At 45.7% G+C, this 14,902-nt stretch overlaps 3 protein-coding genes across 3 annotated transcripts in view; all 3 read right to left on the reverse strand.

The window, feature by feature from the left end:
* Positions 1–14,902, reverse strand: part of LOC310757095 (uncharacterized protein) — a 124,194-nt gene that overhangs the window by 48,716 nt on the left and 60,576 nt on the right. The window lies entirely within an intron of this gene.
* On the reverse strand, positions 328–6,444 carry LOC310758106 (zinc finger protein RFP-like). The gene is made up of 6 exons (XM_083604043.1): positions 5,624–6,444; positions 4,646–4,741; positions 4,286–4,510; positions 3,692–3,728; positions 2,329–2,355; positions 328–1,000 (listed from the first exon to the last, which is right to left on the reverse strand). Exons 1-6 carry the CDS (start codon positions 6,035–6,037, stop codon positions 459–461), a joined length of 1,341 nt encoding a protein of 446 aa, XP_083460169.1. The 5' UTR covers positions 6,038–6,444; the 3' UTR covers positions 328–458.
* The window catches only part of LOC310758195 (uncharacterized protein), a 37,722-nt gene continuing 31,501 nt past the window's right edge, over positions 8,682–14,902 (reverse strand). Inside the window, exons 15-20 of the mRNA XM_083604123.1 lie at positions 14,874–14,896; positions 13,768–13,877; positions 13,361–13,387; positions 12,997–13,082; positions 10,202–11,477; positions 8,682–10,029 (exon numbers count right to left, since the gene is read on the reverse strand). Of these exons, the coding sequence (XP_083460249.1) occupies positions 10,752–11,477; positions 12,997–13,082; positions 13,361–13,387; positions 13,768–13,877; positions 14,874–14,896 (972 nt within the window). The 3' untranslated portion in view covers positions 8,682–10,029; positions 10,202–10,751. The remainder of the gene's footprint in view (positions 10,030–10,201; positions 11,478–12,996; positions 13,083–13,360; positions 13,388–13,767; positions 13,878–14,873; positions 14,897–14,902) is intronic.

The raw sequence follows: 14,902 nt of genomic DNA on the forward strand, positions 1-14,902 counted from the left end.
TTCAAAATGCAGCAATGGGAAATGAGGCTCTAATCCCATTTTACTCATTTTTTAATGCTATGAGTGTATACTCATAGCTGATGAGTCCCGCTGATGAGTCCCGCTTTGTCCCGCTGATGAAATATACTAAGGGCCAAATAAGCATGTGGTTATCTCCTTGTGTGTTTGACTTTTGTTTACTCAATGTGAAGGGGGCTATCCAAACTGGAAAAAGTGCTGTGTGTTGTTTTGTCCCAGCCGAAGCTCCAGTCAGGATTTGCCGTCCACATGCTGGCTTATATTTTTAGTAAATAACAGCCAAAGGCCAATAGCATCCTTAATGCCACGCCTCGCTTGACTAAAATCTGCAGGGCTGAGAACTGGAAGTGCTAAAAATTTATCAGGCTGCGCCTCCTTGCCTAGGCCTAGAGAAGAATGCGCCCTCATTTTCAAGAGTTGCGGAAATGGATCCTCGAGATTCAACATTTCAGCTTGCCTCCCCACTTCAGATGGAAAAACGGGCAGATCCTCTCCCCAGAGAAGGAAGCTGAGGGGAAAGTGAAGATCGAGTTGTCGGTGTCGCCGTCGAAAAACTCCACGAGGCCCTCTTCGTAGTGTAGGGATACACGGATCTTCCTGAGTTCGCTTCTGGCGTACACGACGGTCAGCTTAGGGGAAGTCGAAGCTGAGAGCTGCCAATCGGAGAACGACCCAAAAGTGTCCACCATGGTCTTCTGCAGAGCCCAGAACCCCTCGCTAGGGTTAAGGGTGATGTCCCCCTTCCTCTTGACAGACTCTCGCGCCACGCCAACCACCCACTCGGCCCATTCCCCTCCGACCTCCACGTCCCACCAATGCCGCCCGGAAGTGAATCTCTCGTGGCCCAGCACACACGTCTCCTTGTCAAATCTCTTGGGGTTGTCGGGCAGGTCCTGGCGCCTGTCTCCCCATTGGATGCACTTCAGATCCTCGGACAGGATGAGGTTGGGGTGCGCCGTGTCTGGGTACAAAGTCACATTCACTGTGCAGGGCAGAGAGAGAGAGAATTGCATGGGTCAAGGAAAAGGACCAGCCTCTCGGCTGCCGGACCACAACTCCCCCAAACCTCATTTTGGCCAGGCTTCAGGAGGGCCAGTAGACTTCACCCCACCCCAGTGCCCCAAGGGTGAAGGAGAAACTTGCATATTGTATGGGAGGCTTTGCTTGGGCTTCCCTGTGGTGGTATCCCTAAGGGTGTTTGTTATGTTTTGGAAGGAAATCCTCTGAGTTGTTGAGGTAGGAAAACGGCATCTCTGCCCTCGGAGGCTTGTGGCTGAGAGTGGTGTGGGAAGCAGAGCTCGCGTACAGATGTAAAGCCCAGGGGGAGATAGCAGAAAGTTTGGGGAAATCCACCCCAGGTCCTCCCACCATTTTTGGAAACTAAAGTCAACCCCTCTGTCCTTGCGAAATATAGGGCGAAAATTGGGTTCCTCCTCATTTTCTTTTTTTTCTTCCCCCTGGGCTTTCATGTCTCTAATCTTTCCCCTCAATATATTAAACAGCATCATATTGAAGAAATTAGATGTCCGCTAGTTGACGTTAAGGGAGCTGGGTGTCAGAAAGGGCCTTCTCTCTGGTAGCACCTTGTCTAGTGATTGTTTTGAAAAAGGATGTTTTAAAATTTCCCACAATGTTTATGTGGTTAATGTTTTCCTGTTTGTTTTGTTTGTTGCTTTGTTGCTATTCTTATTTAAACCAGCCCTCGCCCATTGTTACCCACACAGCATCATTTTCTCTCTCTTACTTAGATCAGTTGTGCTGGACTCCTGGCTGAGGGAAAGAGATAAATTAACTACTTTTTCATTTTTCCAGAATGCAGTCTGTTGAACTACCTGCATAATAAAACCCCATTAAGTGCTTGAAAGGGACGTGGGTGGCGCTGTGGGTTAAACCACAGAGCCTAGGACTTGCCGATCAGAAGGTCGGCGGTTCATATCCCTGCGACGGGGTGAGTTCCCATTGCTCGGTCCCTGCTCCTGCCAACCTAGCAGTTCAAAAGCATGTCAAAGTGCAAGTTGATAAATAGGTTCCGCTCCAGAGAGAAGGTAAATGGTGTTTCCGTGCGCTGCTCTGGTTCGCCAGAAGCGGCTTAGTCATGCTGGCCACATGACCCGGAAGCTGTATGCCAGCTCCCTTGGCCAGTAAAGCGAGATGAGCGTCGGAACCCCAGAGTCGGTCACGACTGGACCTAATGGTCAGGGGTCCCTTTATCCTTTTATCTTTAAGTGCTTGAATGAGGGCCTGCTATTGATTCCTGAACTGCCATCAAATGTTTCCCATCTCCTCTAGTTCCCTGCAGGTATTATTTACCTTTGTGCAATGCTTGCTCCAGAGACCCTGTTGTGTGGAGAAAAGGTTCACAAATTACTCAGTGCATCACATACCGTATTTTTGGCTCTTTAAGATGCACTTTTCCCCTCCTAAAAAGTAAGGGGAAATGTGCGTGCGTCTTATGGAGCGAATGCAGGCTGCGCGGCTATCCCTGAAGCCAGGAGAGCAAGAGGGATCACTGCTTTTGCTGCACAGCAATCCCTCTTGCTGTTCTGACTTCGCTTCGCTGGAGAGGCGCTGCACAGAGAGGGAAAGCTGCGCAGCGCACCTTCAGCAAAGTGGGAGGAGAAACAGAGCCCCTTCCATTTCTCCTCCCACTTTGCTGGAGAGGCGCTGCGCATAGAGGGAGAGAAGAATTTTTTTCTTGTTCTCCTCTAAAACTAGGTGTGTCTTATGGTCAGGTGCGTCTTATAGAGCGAAAAATACGGTATGCAGCAATGTGCCATTGCGTCTTTCTCTCTTGTACATGAAACTCCTCATTAACAGCATCAATTAAATTATGATCACTGTTTATAGATGCTTTTTTGGTACATGTCTGGAATCCATGTTTCGAGTAAAGGCGTTAATAGGATAGGGAAACAAACTGGAATGAACACTTAAGGCTGGATGAATCCATGAAGTTTAGTTTCTCTCCATTTCTCATTTTTTAAATCCTAAATTTGGTTTGCCACATTTCAACATGCATTTGCGTTTTTTTAATTGAAAAAAGGTCAACCTGAAAATGCAATTTTGTCCAGTGTGTACATCATTGAGATCAATTACTCCCTAACAGAACACATTTTTTTTACATTATTTCCACTTTTTTATCAATTGCACACCTTTTTCTACAAGGACCTTGAAGTGAAAGCCAGTTCTTCTGTAACAAGGAACTGACTTTCTCTGCCACCCCCTATCAAAAGCACAGATCATTTCTGTATCTCTATATTTGAGTTGTCTCCAATACCTTCACATTTCTCAATAGCTTTTTCCAGAGCAGAATTTTTGCTGAGCGCAAATTCTGAGAGTCTCCTCCAGCCCTGGAGACAGTTCCACCAGCTGCCTCCCTAGTGCTTTTTCATACCTGGAAGGGGAAGAAAGTTATGGACCTGGAATTGGATAAAGTTTAATTTAGTTTATTTATATGCTCTCTCTTTTTTATTTTCACAGTGGACTGTGCTCAAAGCAGCTCACAATAAAGCAGGTATCAAAACACACAACGTTTTGTTACGAAACACATGGACAAAATCAAATAAGGCAAAGTGAAAATAGATAGCATCAATTCAATTTGGCAAGGGAATAGTCTAGTCTTACCTGGTTGAGAGCCAATGTTTGTCATTCTCAGAGCAGACCCATTGAAACCAACCAAAGGTCACATACCTGCTCAAAGTGCTTTTGATATCCTGCAAGAGAGAACAAGGTGAAGTTGTTCTTAGTTGAACAGGCAGAAATAATTTATTCCTTCTGGGGGAAATAATCATTGTTGCAGGAGGGTGTCTTATTTATTCCAAATATTAGAATTCAGAGAACTTTAAGAGGAGCTCTGCTGGATGAAGCCAATGGCCTATCTAATCCACCCTCCTGTTTTCACAGATGCCTATGGAAATATTCATAAGGTCTATTCCAAGATGAGTAATCATACAAGGAGCTAGGAGTGGGGTCTGTTGTGTACTGAGTTGAATAGGATCCAAAATGCAGCAGTCTGATTGGTCCTAGAACAACAGGATTCAGAATGCAGCAGTCTGATTGGTCCTAGAACAATAGGATCCAGAATGCAACAGTCTGATTGGTCCACAGGAGCCACCCAATCCAGCTCCAGGTGGGAGTGAATCTGCAACCTGATTGGCCTACAGGAGAATTCCAGAATTAGCCAATCACGTGGGACCCACTGTGTAAATAATGTATATAAAGCAGACATTCTGGGGGAACTTCCATTCCTCCTCACCACTATGAGTCTCACCTGCAGAAATTCCCTTGCTGGCTGTTGGCATTTCCTCTCCATCTCTGCAATCATCCCACTGACACTGGAAATCTCATTGGAGAGCCTGGTGACGTTTTCTTCCTGCCTCTTCTTAATCTTCTTTTCCAGGTCATCCAGCAGGGCCAGCCAGAAACACTTGGTTTCCTCGAGAAATATCTGCATTCGCTCAAAAGCCGATGTGATCTTCTGCTTCTCCTCTTCCAGCTGCATCTGGGGGGAAACACACACACACACACACACACACACACACACACACGGGGTGGGAAGGAAGAATGTGGCCTGAGGGATCTAGCAGCCAGCGCCCAGTGGCACCCTCTCCGAGCGAGAAGAGATGCTTACCAGGCACTTTTGACTTCCCTGTTCTTCTATCACTTTCCAATCCACAAGCCTTTCTCTCTCTTTCTGCAGAGACTTCAGCTGGGTCTCGATTCTCTCCTGCAACGACAGAGAAGGCTTTTATTCTGGGGAGTTCAGTCTACCTCGTGGCTCAGGGATTCCCTTAGATTTTGATTTTGGTAACGTAAGGATGGGAGCCAGTTTCTGTTTTCAAGGTTTCCAGAAATTTGCAAAAGGGAGAACGTGAGACTGCCTCCTTGATCGCTCTTGACTTGGTGACCGCTTGCTCTACACACAATTCAAAGTGTTGGTGCTGACCGTTAAAGCCCTAAACAGCCTCGGCCCAGCATACATGAGGGAGCGTCTCCACCACCATCGTTCAGCCTGGACACTGAGGTCCAGCTCCGAGGGCATTCTGGTGGTTCCCTCCCTGCAAGAAATGAGGTTACAGGGAAGCAGGCAGAGGGCCTTCTCGGTAGTGGCGTCCACCTTGTGTAACGCCTTCCCATCAGATGTCAAGGAAATAAACAACTATCTGACTTTTAGAAGACATCTGAAGGCAGCTCTGTTTAGGGAAGCTTTTAATGTTTGATGTTTTATTGTGTTTTTAATATTCTGTTGGGAGCTGCCCAGAGTGGCTGGGGAAACCCAGGCAGATGGGTGGGGTATAATAATAATAATAATAATAATAATAATAATAATAATTATTATTATTATTATTATTATTATTATTTATTCTTAACCTGAGGTACTACTATTTCTGGGTTAGCAGAGTCTGTAACCTGAAGCGTATGTAACCTGAAGCATATGTAACCCGAGGTACCACTGTATTATATTACACTGTTAGAAAAACAGGTCTAATAGTGTAATTTAAGATTACAAGTATTTGTGCTTCCCAAACACCCAGGAAAACAAAAATGCATTCTCCTGGCACCAAAATTAAAACAAGGTTGGCGTCAGTCCACGGTGGTGTTTTTCTACCTTATACTCTTGAAAAGCCTCTTCCATGGGGAACACACTATGTTCTCGGTGTTCCTTGGACCTGTCGCACACCACACAGATGGGGTCTTGGTCAACATTGCAGAAGAGTTTCAGGAGCTCCTGATGCCTCGGACACATTCCCGTCTTGCCATCTTCCTTCCTCCCTTCCTGCAGTTTCTTGACCAGCTCCACCAGGTTGGCCAGCTGACGGTTTGGCCGGAAGTTCCTCTGCTGGACGGTTTCCCTGCACTGAGGGCAGGAAGAGTCTGTGCTGGACTCTGCCCAATACTGGGTGAGGCAGGCCTGGCAGAAGTTGTGCCCGCAGTCAATGGTCACTGGATCCTTGAGGTACTCCAGGCAGATGGAGCAAGTCGCTTCCTCGCAGCACTCCGACACGGCACTTCCCGATGCCATGGGCTGCCTCTTAAGTCTTGTTTCAAATTTCAAACCTCTCCTTTACAAGAATATTATCTGTGTGGGACAGCTCCTTTTGGGTTGTGTAACAAAAACGACTAACAGAATCTGGCCAGAAACCTGAAAACCAGTTTTATGAGTTGTTTTCTTGAATCAAGCTGGACTTAAACCTATATTTTAAAAAAATATCCTGGCTGCCTTGGACCAGAGTCAAAGCTCCAAACATACAAGTAGTGGTGACCAAGTTCAAAACAAGTGGTCCAATAAGCAGCCACTCAAGACTTAGGGGGTGTTGAGGGCTTCCCTTAGTTCTAGGTGTGTTTGGAGAAGCTCTCTTCCCCAGCAAGCCCTCTGAAGAGGAGGCGAAGCCAGAGAGATTGGTAGATGGGGACTAGGAGTGGGACTCCGCTTGGAGCTCAAGTAGGGATCAGATTGCCCACAGGCTGTTGCCTAGCAACAAGGCTGCAGCGTGGAGAATTCTTGAACCGAGACTGGAACCTCCATCCCTCCCTGGAGCCTTCTGACACATGGCAGCTCTGATGTGATGCTATTCTGTCACTCATCTTTTTCTTTTCTTGCTAAGTTTGTGCTGCACTTCCTAGCAACTGGTCTGAAATTTGTTGGTCTGTGTCCGAAAGTGTCACCCTCCCCCCCACCGCTGCTTCCCTTTGGAAAACTGTTTACTGCTGAATCGGAACGAACAGCAATAGGGTATTCTGTAGATTGCCATTTGTTCTGATTCAGTGGTGTGGAGCAGATTTCCTGGGGAAAGTGGTGGAACACCCCCCCCCCCATGGACCAATAAATCTCGGGTCTGTGCTTAGAAAGTGCAGCAGAAAATCAAATGTGGAAGAGCCCTTGTACAGGTCTACTCAGAAACAAACCCCATTGAGTTCAATGGGACTTACTTCCAAGTGGGGAATGGAAGAAGGCGTGTGAATTCATAACCTGAAAAGTTTTTGAGCTAAGTTACTGATCTCACTGTCTCCTGCAGAATTAGGTAACTTGTTTACTTATTTATTTAATAAGGTTTATACACTGATTGTGTGAGGAATGCTGATGGTTTCTTCTTCTTCTTTGGCGATCGCTCATAGGTGAGTAAGATTGTCTTCCATGAACACGGTCTTAAGAGTGAGTCCGTAAGTGACTGTAGAGTCCAATTCTGGATCCACACGTCCTGCCACAGTGGGGACATTGGTTTCCAGGCAGGAGTTGATCACTGTGTGGATTTGCCAAGCGTGCCTTCCTCCTAGCACGTTTCTCCCTTTTATCCTGAGTTCGAGTGTCTTCAAAACTCATGACACCTTTGGTAAAGGCTGTTCTCCAATTGGAGCAGTCACAGGCCAGTGTTTCCCAGTTGTCAGTGTTTATACTACATTTTTAAAGATTAGCCCTCAGGGAGTCATTAAACCTCTTTTGTTGACCACCAGCATTGCGCTTTTGATTTTTAAGTTCAGAATAGAGTACAGTGGTACCTCGGGTTAAGTACTTAATTCGTTCCGGAGGTCCGTACTTAACCTGAAACTGTTCTTAACCTAAAGCACCACTTTAGCTAATGGGGCCTCCTGCTGCTGCCACGCCGCCAGAGCACGATTTCTGTTTTCATCCTGATGCAAAGTTCTTAACCCGAAGCACTATTTCTGGGTTAGCGGAGTCTGTAACCTGAAGCGTATGTAACCTGAGGTACCACTGTAGTTGCTTTGGAAGATGAAGACATTGGCTTGTGCTCAATATGAGCAGGGCAGGATGGGGTGTGAGGAATATGTGGGGACATTGAAGCTGGCCCAATGTATGCATACATTTTTGTGTTGGAATTTCCTGTTCAGACATAATGTTGACCAGGTTTACAGAGCATGTGGGTATTTAGAGACTGCACCTTTCTTTCTCCCTCAAAAACTCCTTTCCTCCCAGGAACTACATAGGGAATGAGCACTGTGTTATCTGCTTACAGAAGCCATTGGTCCCTTTGTAGCCTCAGTTTGAATACAGTGGTACCTCAGGTTACATACGCTTCTGGTTACATACGCTTCAGGTTACAGACTCCGCTAACCCAGAAATAGTGCTTCAGGTTAAGAACTTTGCTTCAGGATGAGAACAGAAATTGTGCTCCAGCGGCATGGCGGCAGCAGGAGGCCCCATTAGCTAAAGTGGTGCTTCAGGTTAAGAACAGTTTCAGGTTAAGAATGGACTTCCGGAACGAATTAAGTACTTAGCCCAAGGTACCACTGTACCTTGCTCTTTCAATCTAGAGAAGGAAGTGTTTTGGGCCATGAAAAATTAAATTTATTTTTCCACATGCAACTGTAAGCAAGCGTTCCTCCTGTTTTAAAAATGTGTACGTGTGTGTTTGATTTTGGGGGGGGGGGCAATGGATGTGGAAAGATGAACAGATGAATTAAAAAAACATATGTCCTTGTGTTATGGCTTAGTTTCTAAATGAGAGGTATGGAAATCTTGTCAGAAAATCATACTTGACCCTTCTTCTTATATGGCATCTCTTCACCTGTCCCTAGATGTGCAGAGATAAATTTGAGTTTTTTCAGTGGGAAGATAATGACACTCCGCTCATGTATAATGATACACTTTCCCCCAAAAGTATGGTATATGTATAATAAGTATAAAAGAGTAAAACAACATACTGTGGTACATTTCTGCAGAGTAACTTTATAAGTTTATTGATACATACTGTTAAATATACAGCAATGTGCATTGTTTAATGTATCTGCTTATGTGCTGGTTATTGGCATACTAGAAGTCTAGGCCCAAGTTTGGGGCAAGCACCCTTTGGTGAGAAAACCCCAGCAGAGCTTTAACATCGCAAAACATGCAGCAAAGAAAAGCATGGAAATATAGGCTGTAAACCCTTTTAAAAAAGGTCTTTCCAAGCTATATTGATTCCCCAGCACAGAGATAGACCACATAAAATGGTTTCCTTACAAAACAATTCATGTGCTTTTCCATACAGCAGACAGAAAAGATACGCAGCCAGTCAAAATCGTTGCTCAACTACATGAATGCGAAAGTACCTAAACTATTGGTATAGAAAAATGCTAGTTTCAGAACTCCATTCTGGTCTGAATCAAAGGAGGCAGATTAAAGCTATGCTGCCGGCTGGAGTGACCAGTTCAGAGATCCTTCCATACAGAAATCCAAAAGGCTTGGTTACCCATTTCTTCCCAAGGTGGGAGGGGAAGTAAAATAGACGAAGCCTGGCAGGACAGCTTACTCTATGGTTTTAACCTCTTCACACACTAATTACTCAAGCATGCTGGATTATACTGGTTACTTTAGGAATTCTAGAGTGCATATGCATATGTAGAATAGTGCATAGAATATGCAATAATTGATCATATTTTCATCAGAAAAAAGCTTGTTTCTTGATTAGATTAAGGAATATGATTGGAATTTTAAAAAATCCAGGTGGATAAGCTCAGCATAGAGATTTTAGTGTGCATTTCTCCTTATGCAATATTGGCCAATATACCCATTTTTGCAAGTAGTTTCGCTAGACATAATGCATGTTTGTATGCTATAGTGACTAATATATGCAGTTTTATGCACAATTCCCCCTAATGTACATATTATCTGGCTAGAAGACTGCTAAATTCTGCATAGCAACATTCTGAGAAGTGTGGATTTTGAAGGATAGATAGGCTTTGGTTCACACATTGTTATGGGGAGTGTAAATTTGGTATTTTTGTATTAGCATGCAAATCAAACCAAATTTCTCCTCCTGTACCTACTAGGGCTGCTGAGTGCATTTGGCTGAGTCCCAAACTGATTCAGGCTGATTTGGGGGAAAGGGGGGAGAATCCAGGCATCAACCGAGTCAGGTTCAAATAGCCCTGGATTGGGTTGCAAATCCCAGAGCAATCTAGGGCTGTCAGAGGGTGGGACATCCCTGTCTGCACGTGGGTGATGTGCAGACCCAGGGACCGCAAACTGGGGCCACAAGGCAGATCAGTGGGGTCTCAGCAGAACCCTAATACACACTTCCACAGCTGCTATTTGCACCAGAAGGAAAGCTTCCACTAATACAGCCCTAATACACCCCACAGCTGCTATTTGCACCAGAAGGAAAGCGTCCATTAATACATGCCTAATACACCCCCAGTTGCTATTTGCGCCAGAAGGAAAGCTTCCATTAATACAGCCCTAATACACCCCCCACAGCTGCTATTTGCACCAGAAGGAAAGCTTCCATTAGCACAGCCCTAATACACCCCCAGTTGCTATTTGCGCCAGAAGGAAAGCTTCCATTAGCACAGTCCTAATACACTCCCACAGCTGTTATTTGCACCAGAAGGAAAGCTTCCATTAGCACAGCCCTAATACACCCCACAGCTGCTATTTGCACCAGAAAGAAAGCTTCCATTAGCACAGCCCTAATACACCCCCCACAGCTGCTATTTGCACCAGAAGGAAAGCTTCCATTAGCACAGCCCTAATACACCCCCCACAGCTGCTATTTGCACCAGAAGGAAAGCTTCCATTAGCACAGCCCTAATACACCCCCCACAGCTGCTATTTGCACCAGAAGGAAAGCTTCCATTAGCACAGCCCTAATACACCCCCCAGTTGCTATTTGCGCCAGAAGGAAAGCTTCCATTAATACAGCCCTAATACACCCCCCACAGCTGTTATTTGCACCAGAAGGAAAGCTTCCACTAGCTATCTGTTTTCAGGGAAAGACCAGGGCTGGTGAATATTCTGCTCAGTTTCCACACTTCAATTCAAGTCCTTCTCCCCCCAGACAAAAAAAGGGACGAATGGCCTCCCCAGCGAACGAAGCTGCCGAAAAAGTAAAAATGGAGGCATCTGTATCGGCATCAAAAAACTCCACCTGGCGTGCCTTGTAATCCAGGGATACTCGGATCTTCCTCACCTGATGTGCCAAGTGTGAATGGCTTGGCTTGTGGGAAGTGAAAGCAGTGAGCTTTTTGGAAAAGGGGCTCACCCCCACAGCCCAGACCCCAGCTTTAGGGCTCAGGTTGAAACCTTTATTTCTCTGGAAGGACTCTCGTGCCGCCCCTACGATCCACAAGCACTCCTGATCCATGTATTCCTTGTCTTCTTCATTTAAATCCAGCTCGGCCTCCCACCAATGTCTCCCGGACGTGAACTTCTCACGGCCCAGCACGTAGGGTATGCAGATCAGTTCGTCCGTGTCCTCGGCCTGGTCGTCAGACACTTCCCCAACCTTCACGCTCTTCAGATCGGCAGACAGCGCGAGCAGAGGGTGTGCCGTTTGTGGATCCAGAGTCACGCTCACTGAAGGGCACACAGACAAAGGGAAAATAAACGTGGGCTTAAATCTCCTGGCGAGTAAGCGTACACTCCTAAGCAGATGAGAAGGAACGATCCCTTCGGGTCTGCTACAGCTGGGAACACCACCTTTAGCTATGGTTTCTACCCATTTCCAGTCAGAGACATATTTACATCATAGCTGTCAACTTACAGATTTGAAAAGAAGGGACCAGCAGCCTCGAAAATAAGGGATCAGCAGCCAAAATAAGGGATTTTGCTATTGTAAAGAGTAGGATTGACAGATTCTGTCAATCTGGCATGAGGCGGTTGCGGCGCTGCGGCGGCCGCTGAAGTGCCGCCCTTCTGCGTGCCTCCCCATCCCCTCCTCTTCCTCCTCCCTCAGGCCGCCTCCTCAGCTGCCGCCACCGCTGTCGCCTCCAGGCTTGTGGGCGGCGTGGGTGAGAGTCTCTCTCCCTCACCCCCTCTCTCTCGGGTAGGGAAGGGCCGATGGAACGCCTCGTGCGCGCTCTCTCTTGCAGCAGAGGGCCCCGAGCTGCTGCTTCCCTCCCGAACCGGGCGAGCATGAAACCCGGGAAATTTAAGGGACATCATCAATAAGGGACAGCAGTGGGACACAGCGCTGGGATAAGGGAGTTTCCCGCCAAATAAGGGACGGTTGACAGCTATACGTAGAGATGACTCTGTTTGAAAACTACAGCTAGTGCAGAATTCAGCGGCCAGGTTGCTCGAGCAAAACGGTCTGAGCATATTACACCAATCCTGCTCCGATTTCACTGGCTACCAATTAGTTTCCAGGCCCAATTCAAAGTGCTGGTTTCGACCTATAAAGCCTTAAATGGCTCAGGACCGCAATACCTCAAGGATCGCCTCTTTCCATAAGAAGCTACCCAGACCCTGAGATCATCTTCTGAGGCCCTCCTTCGTGTGCCTCCTCTTCAAGAGGTTTGGAGGGGGGGTCACACGAGAACGGGGCCTTCTCTGCAGTGGCTCCCCATCTGTGGAATGCTCTCCCCGGGGAAGTTCGGCTGGTGCCTTCATTATACACCTTTAGGTGCCAGGTAAAAATGTTCCTTTTTAACTAGGCCTTTGGTTGACTTCATCAACATCCTATGCTCTTTTAAAATGTAGCTCTTTTTTGGGGTGGGGCATTATTGGGTTATTCTTTTTATTTTTATTTTATATATTGTGATCTTTTTTGTGAACCGCCCTGAGACCTCCAGGTATAGGGCGGTATATAAATTCAATTAACAACAACAACAACAACAATTAATAATAATAATTACTCATTTGTTAGACTTGGTAGTTTTTATTTGAATGACATGCTCTCAGCGACTATGGTTAATGTTTTATGTGTCATTGGGTGTCCTTATTTTCATTGGAGGGCTTGTGTTTCCATCTAATTCTTCCAGAACTTACTTTTGTTCAGTTCTCGTTTAAGAAGCAATAGAATAAAATGATCATCATACATGTTTCAGCGGTTGCTTCTTTTAAAAAAAGCCCTGTTACAGTACTTCCCTGATTAAGATCGGCATTTAAATATAGGGCTATGCTGAATGAATTGACTTTTGGATGGCATGTCAGGCACAGTTAAGAAACAATTATTATTTACTCAATTTACTGAATTTATTCCCAGAATAAAACCAGTTCTGCTCCTTGACTCTTTTCCAAGCACCATCTCCCACCAAGATTTAGTTCTCATTTAGTTCCATAATATTACCTTTCTCCAGTTTTTGCTCCAGAGGCGCTGTAGTGTGAGTGAGAAATTTATTCAAACCTTCTGAAATATAAAAATGAGGTACTGTATTTCATGGGTTGTTTTGCTTTTTTAGGTTGATTATTGCTTTGTGTGACTCACAAGCAAGCAAGCAAGAAGCAGCAGCAATGTACAAAATAGCAGTATGTCAACTTGACCTCGATTAAGATCATCACATAAATTAGAATTACATTAGATGTGCTACAGATTTAAAGTGGGTGACTTTCTGTGGTCAGCAGACGGACCCACTGGCAACTTATCCCATCAAAATATCCCTTGGTATTCTGTTCCCCCCAAATTACCTTTCTTCAATGCTTCCTCCAGAGAATCTGTTTGAGGAGGTGGGAGAAGGAAGGAAATGTTAGGTTTAAAAATGACAAATTTGCTCAAAGAGCTTATCAATATGTAATAAATAATGTAGATTTCATTTTTTTGAAAAAAAAATCATATTTACTGCAATGTTTCCAGCTCTACTGCAATCTTCCAAGATGCAGTTGCTAGGCCTCTCCAGAATCTCTCAGGTTTACACCATCGATTTGCATAAAGGCATCGCAATGTTTCCTTTTTCACAGCCGGGTGGATGTTTCTGTTGCATATTCCATCCCGGGCCCTAGATCGCTTTCCTCCACAGGGATATCTTTGAGAGCTCATCCTCTCTCTCTCTCTCTCTCTCTCCCCCTGCCCCCGACTCCCGAGCTGCCCCAAATACCTGCACATTTCACCATAGCGTTTACTAGCGTTGAATTTTTCTGACAGCAGATCTTGAGTCTCTCCTCCAACCAGGTGGAAAGGTCTGCTGAATGCTCTGCTCGTTTCTCCCTGTACCCGGGAAGGAAAGATGGTTTTGCGAAAAGAAAGCTTAAAGAATGGTAATTCCTCTAATGCTTTATAGATTCAATGCGCGGCACCTGTCGTTTGAACAGGTTTTTAAGTAGCCAGCGCTTTTGGGGGAAGTAGAGAGGGAGGAATGGAGGGGACTACAGCCTGGTTCTATATAGAGGGGCTTCTTGGGCTCACACAAGAATGTGCTTCATCCCTTTGAAGGTGACCCGGAAACTACAACTAATCCAGAATGCGGCAGCTAGACTGGTAACTGGGAGTGGCTGCTGAGACCGTATAACACCGGTCTTGAAAGACCTGCATTGGCTCCCAGTACATTTCCAAGCACAATTCAAAGTGTTGGTGCTGACCTTTAAAGCCCTAAATGACATTAGCCCTGTATACCTGAAGGAGCGTCTCTACCTCCATTGTTCAGCCTGGACTCTGAGGTCCAGCTCTGAGGGCCTTCTGGTGGTTCCATTCCTGCAAATAGTGAAGCTACAGGGAAGCAGGCAGAGGGCCTTCTCGGTGGTGGCGCCTGCCCTGTGGAACGCCCTCCCATCAGATGTCAAGGAAATAAACAACTATCTGGCTTTTAGAAGACATCTGAAGGCAGCCCTGTTTTGGGAAGTTTTAATGTTTGATGTTTTATAGTGCTTTTAATATTCTTTTGGGAGCCGCCCAGGGTGGCTGGGGAAACCCAGCCAGATGGGAGGGGTATAAATCATCATCATCCCTGTCAAGACAAATGTAGCTGTGGACAAATTATCTGTGCCAAATAATGTCAGATCCAAAGGGTGTAGAAGCTAGACTAAAAACTGTGTAACAGAAAGGAAGAAGATAAGCCAGTTATTGCTCACCTTGCCCTGCAGCCTATGGACATTATAATGTTTATTCTGCTTTTGCAACTGTTAGCTGCATCAAGACTTTCTGGGGAATAAGCAGGGATTTATTTATTTTTAAGAGTCAGTAATGGCAGGAGAAGAAGCTGCATACCTGAGCAAGGTACTTTCGATGTCCTGAAA

The sequence above is a fragment of the Podarcis filfolensis genome, assembly GCF_964270895.1.
Source record: "Podarcis filfolensis genome assembly, chromosome: 2".
Lineage (NCBI taxonomy): Eukaryota > Metazoa > Chordata > Lepidosauria > Squamata > Lacertidae > Podarcis > Podarcis filfolensis.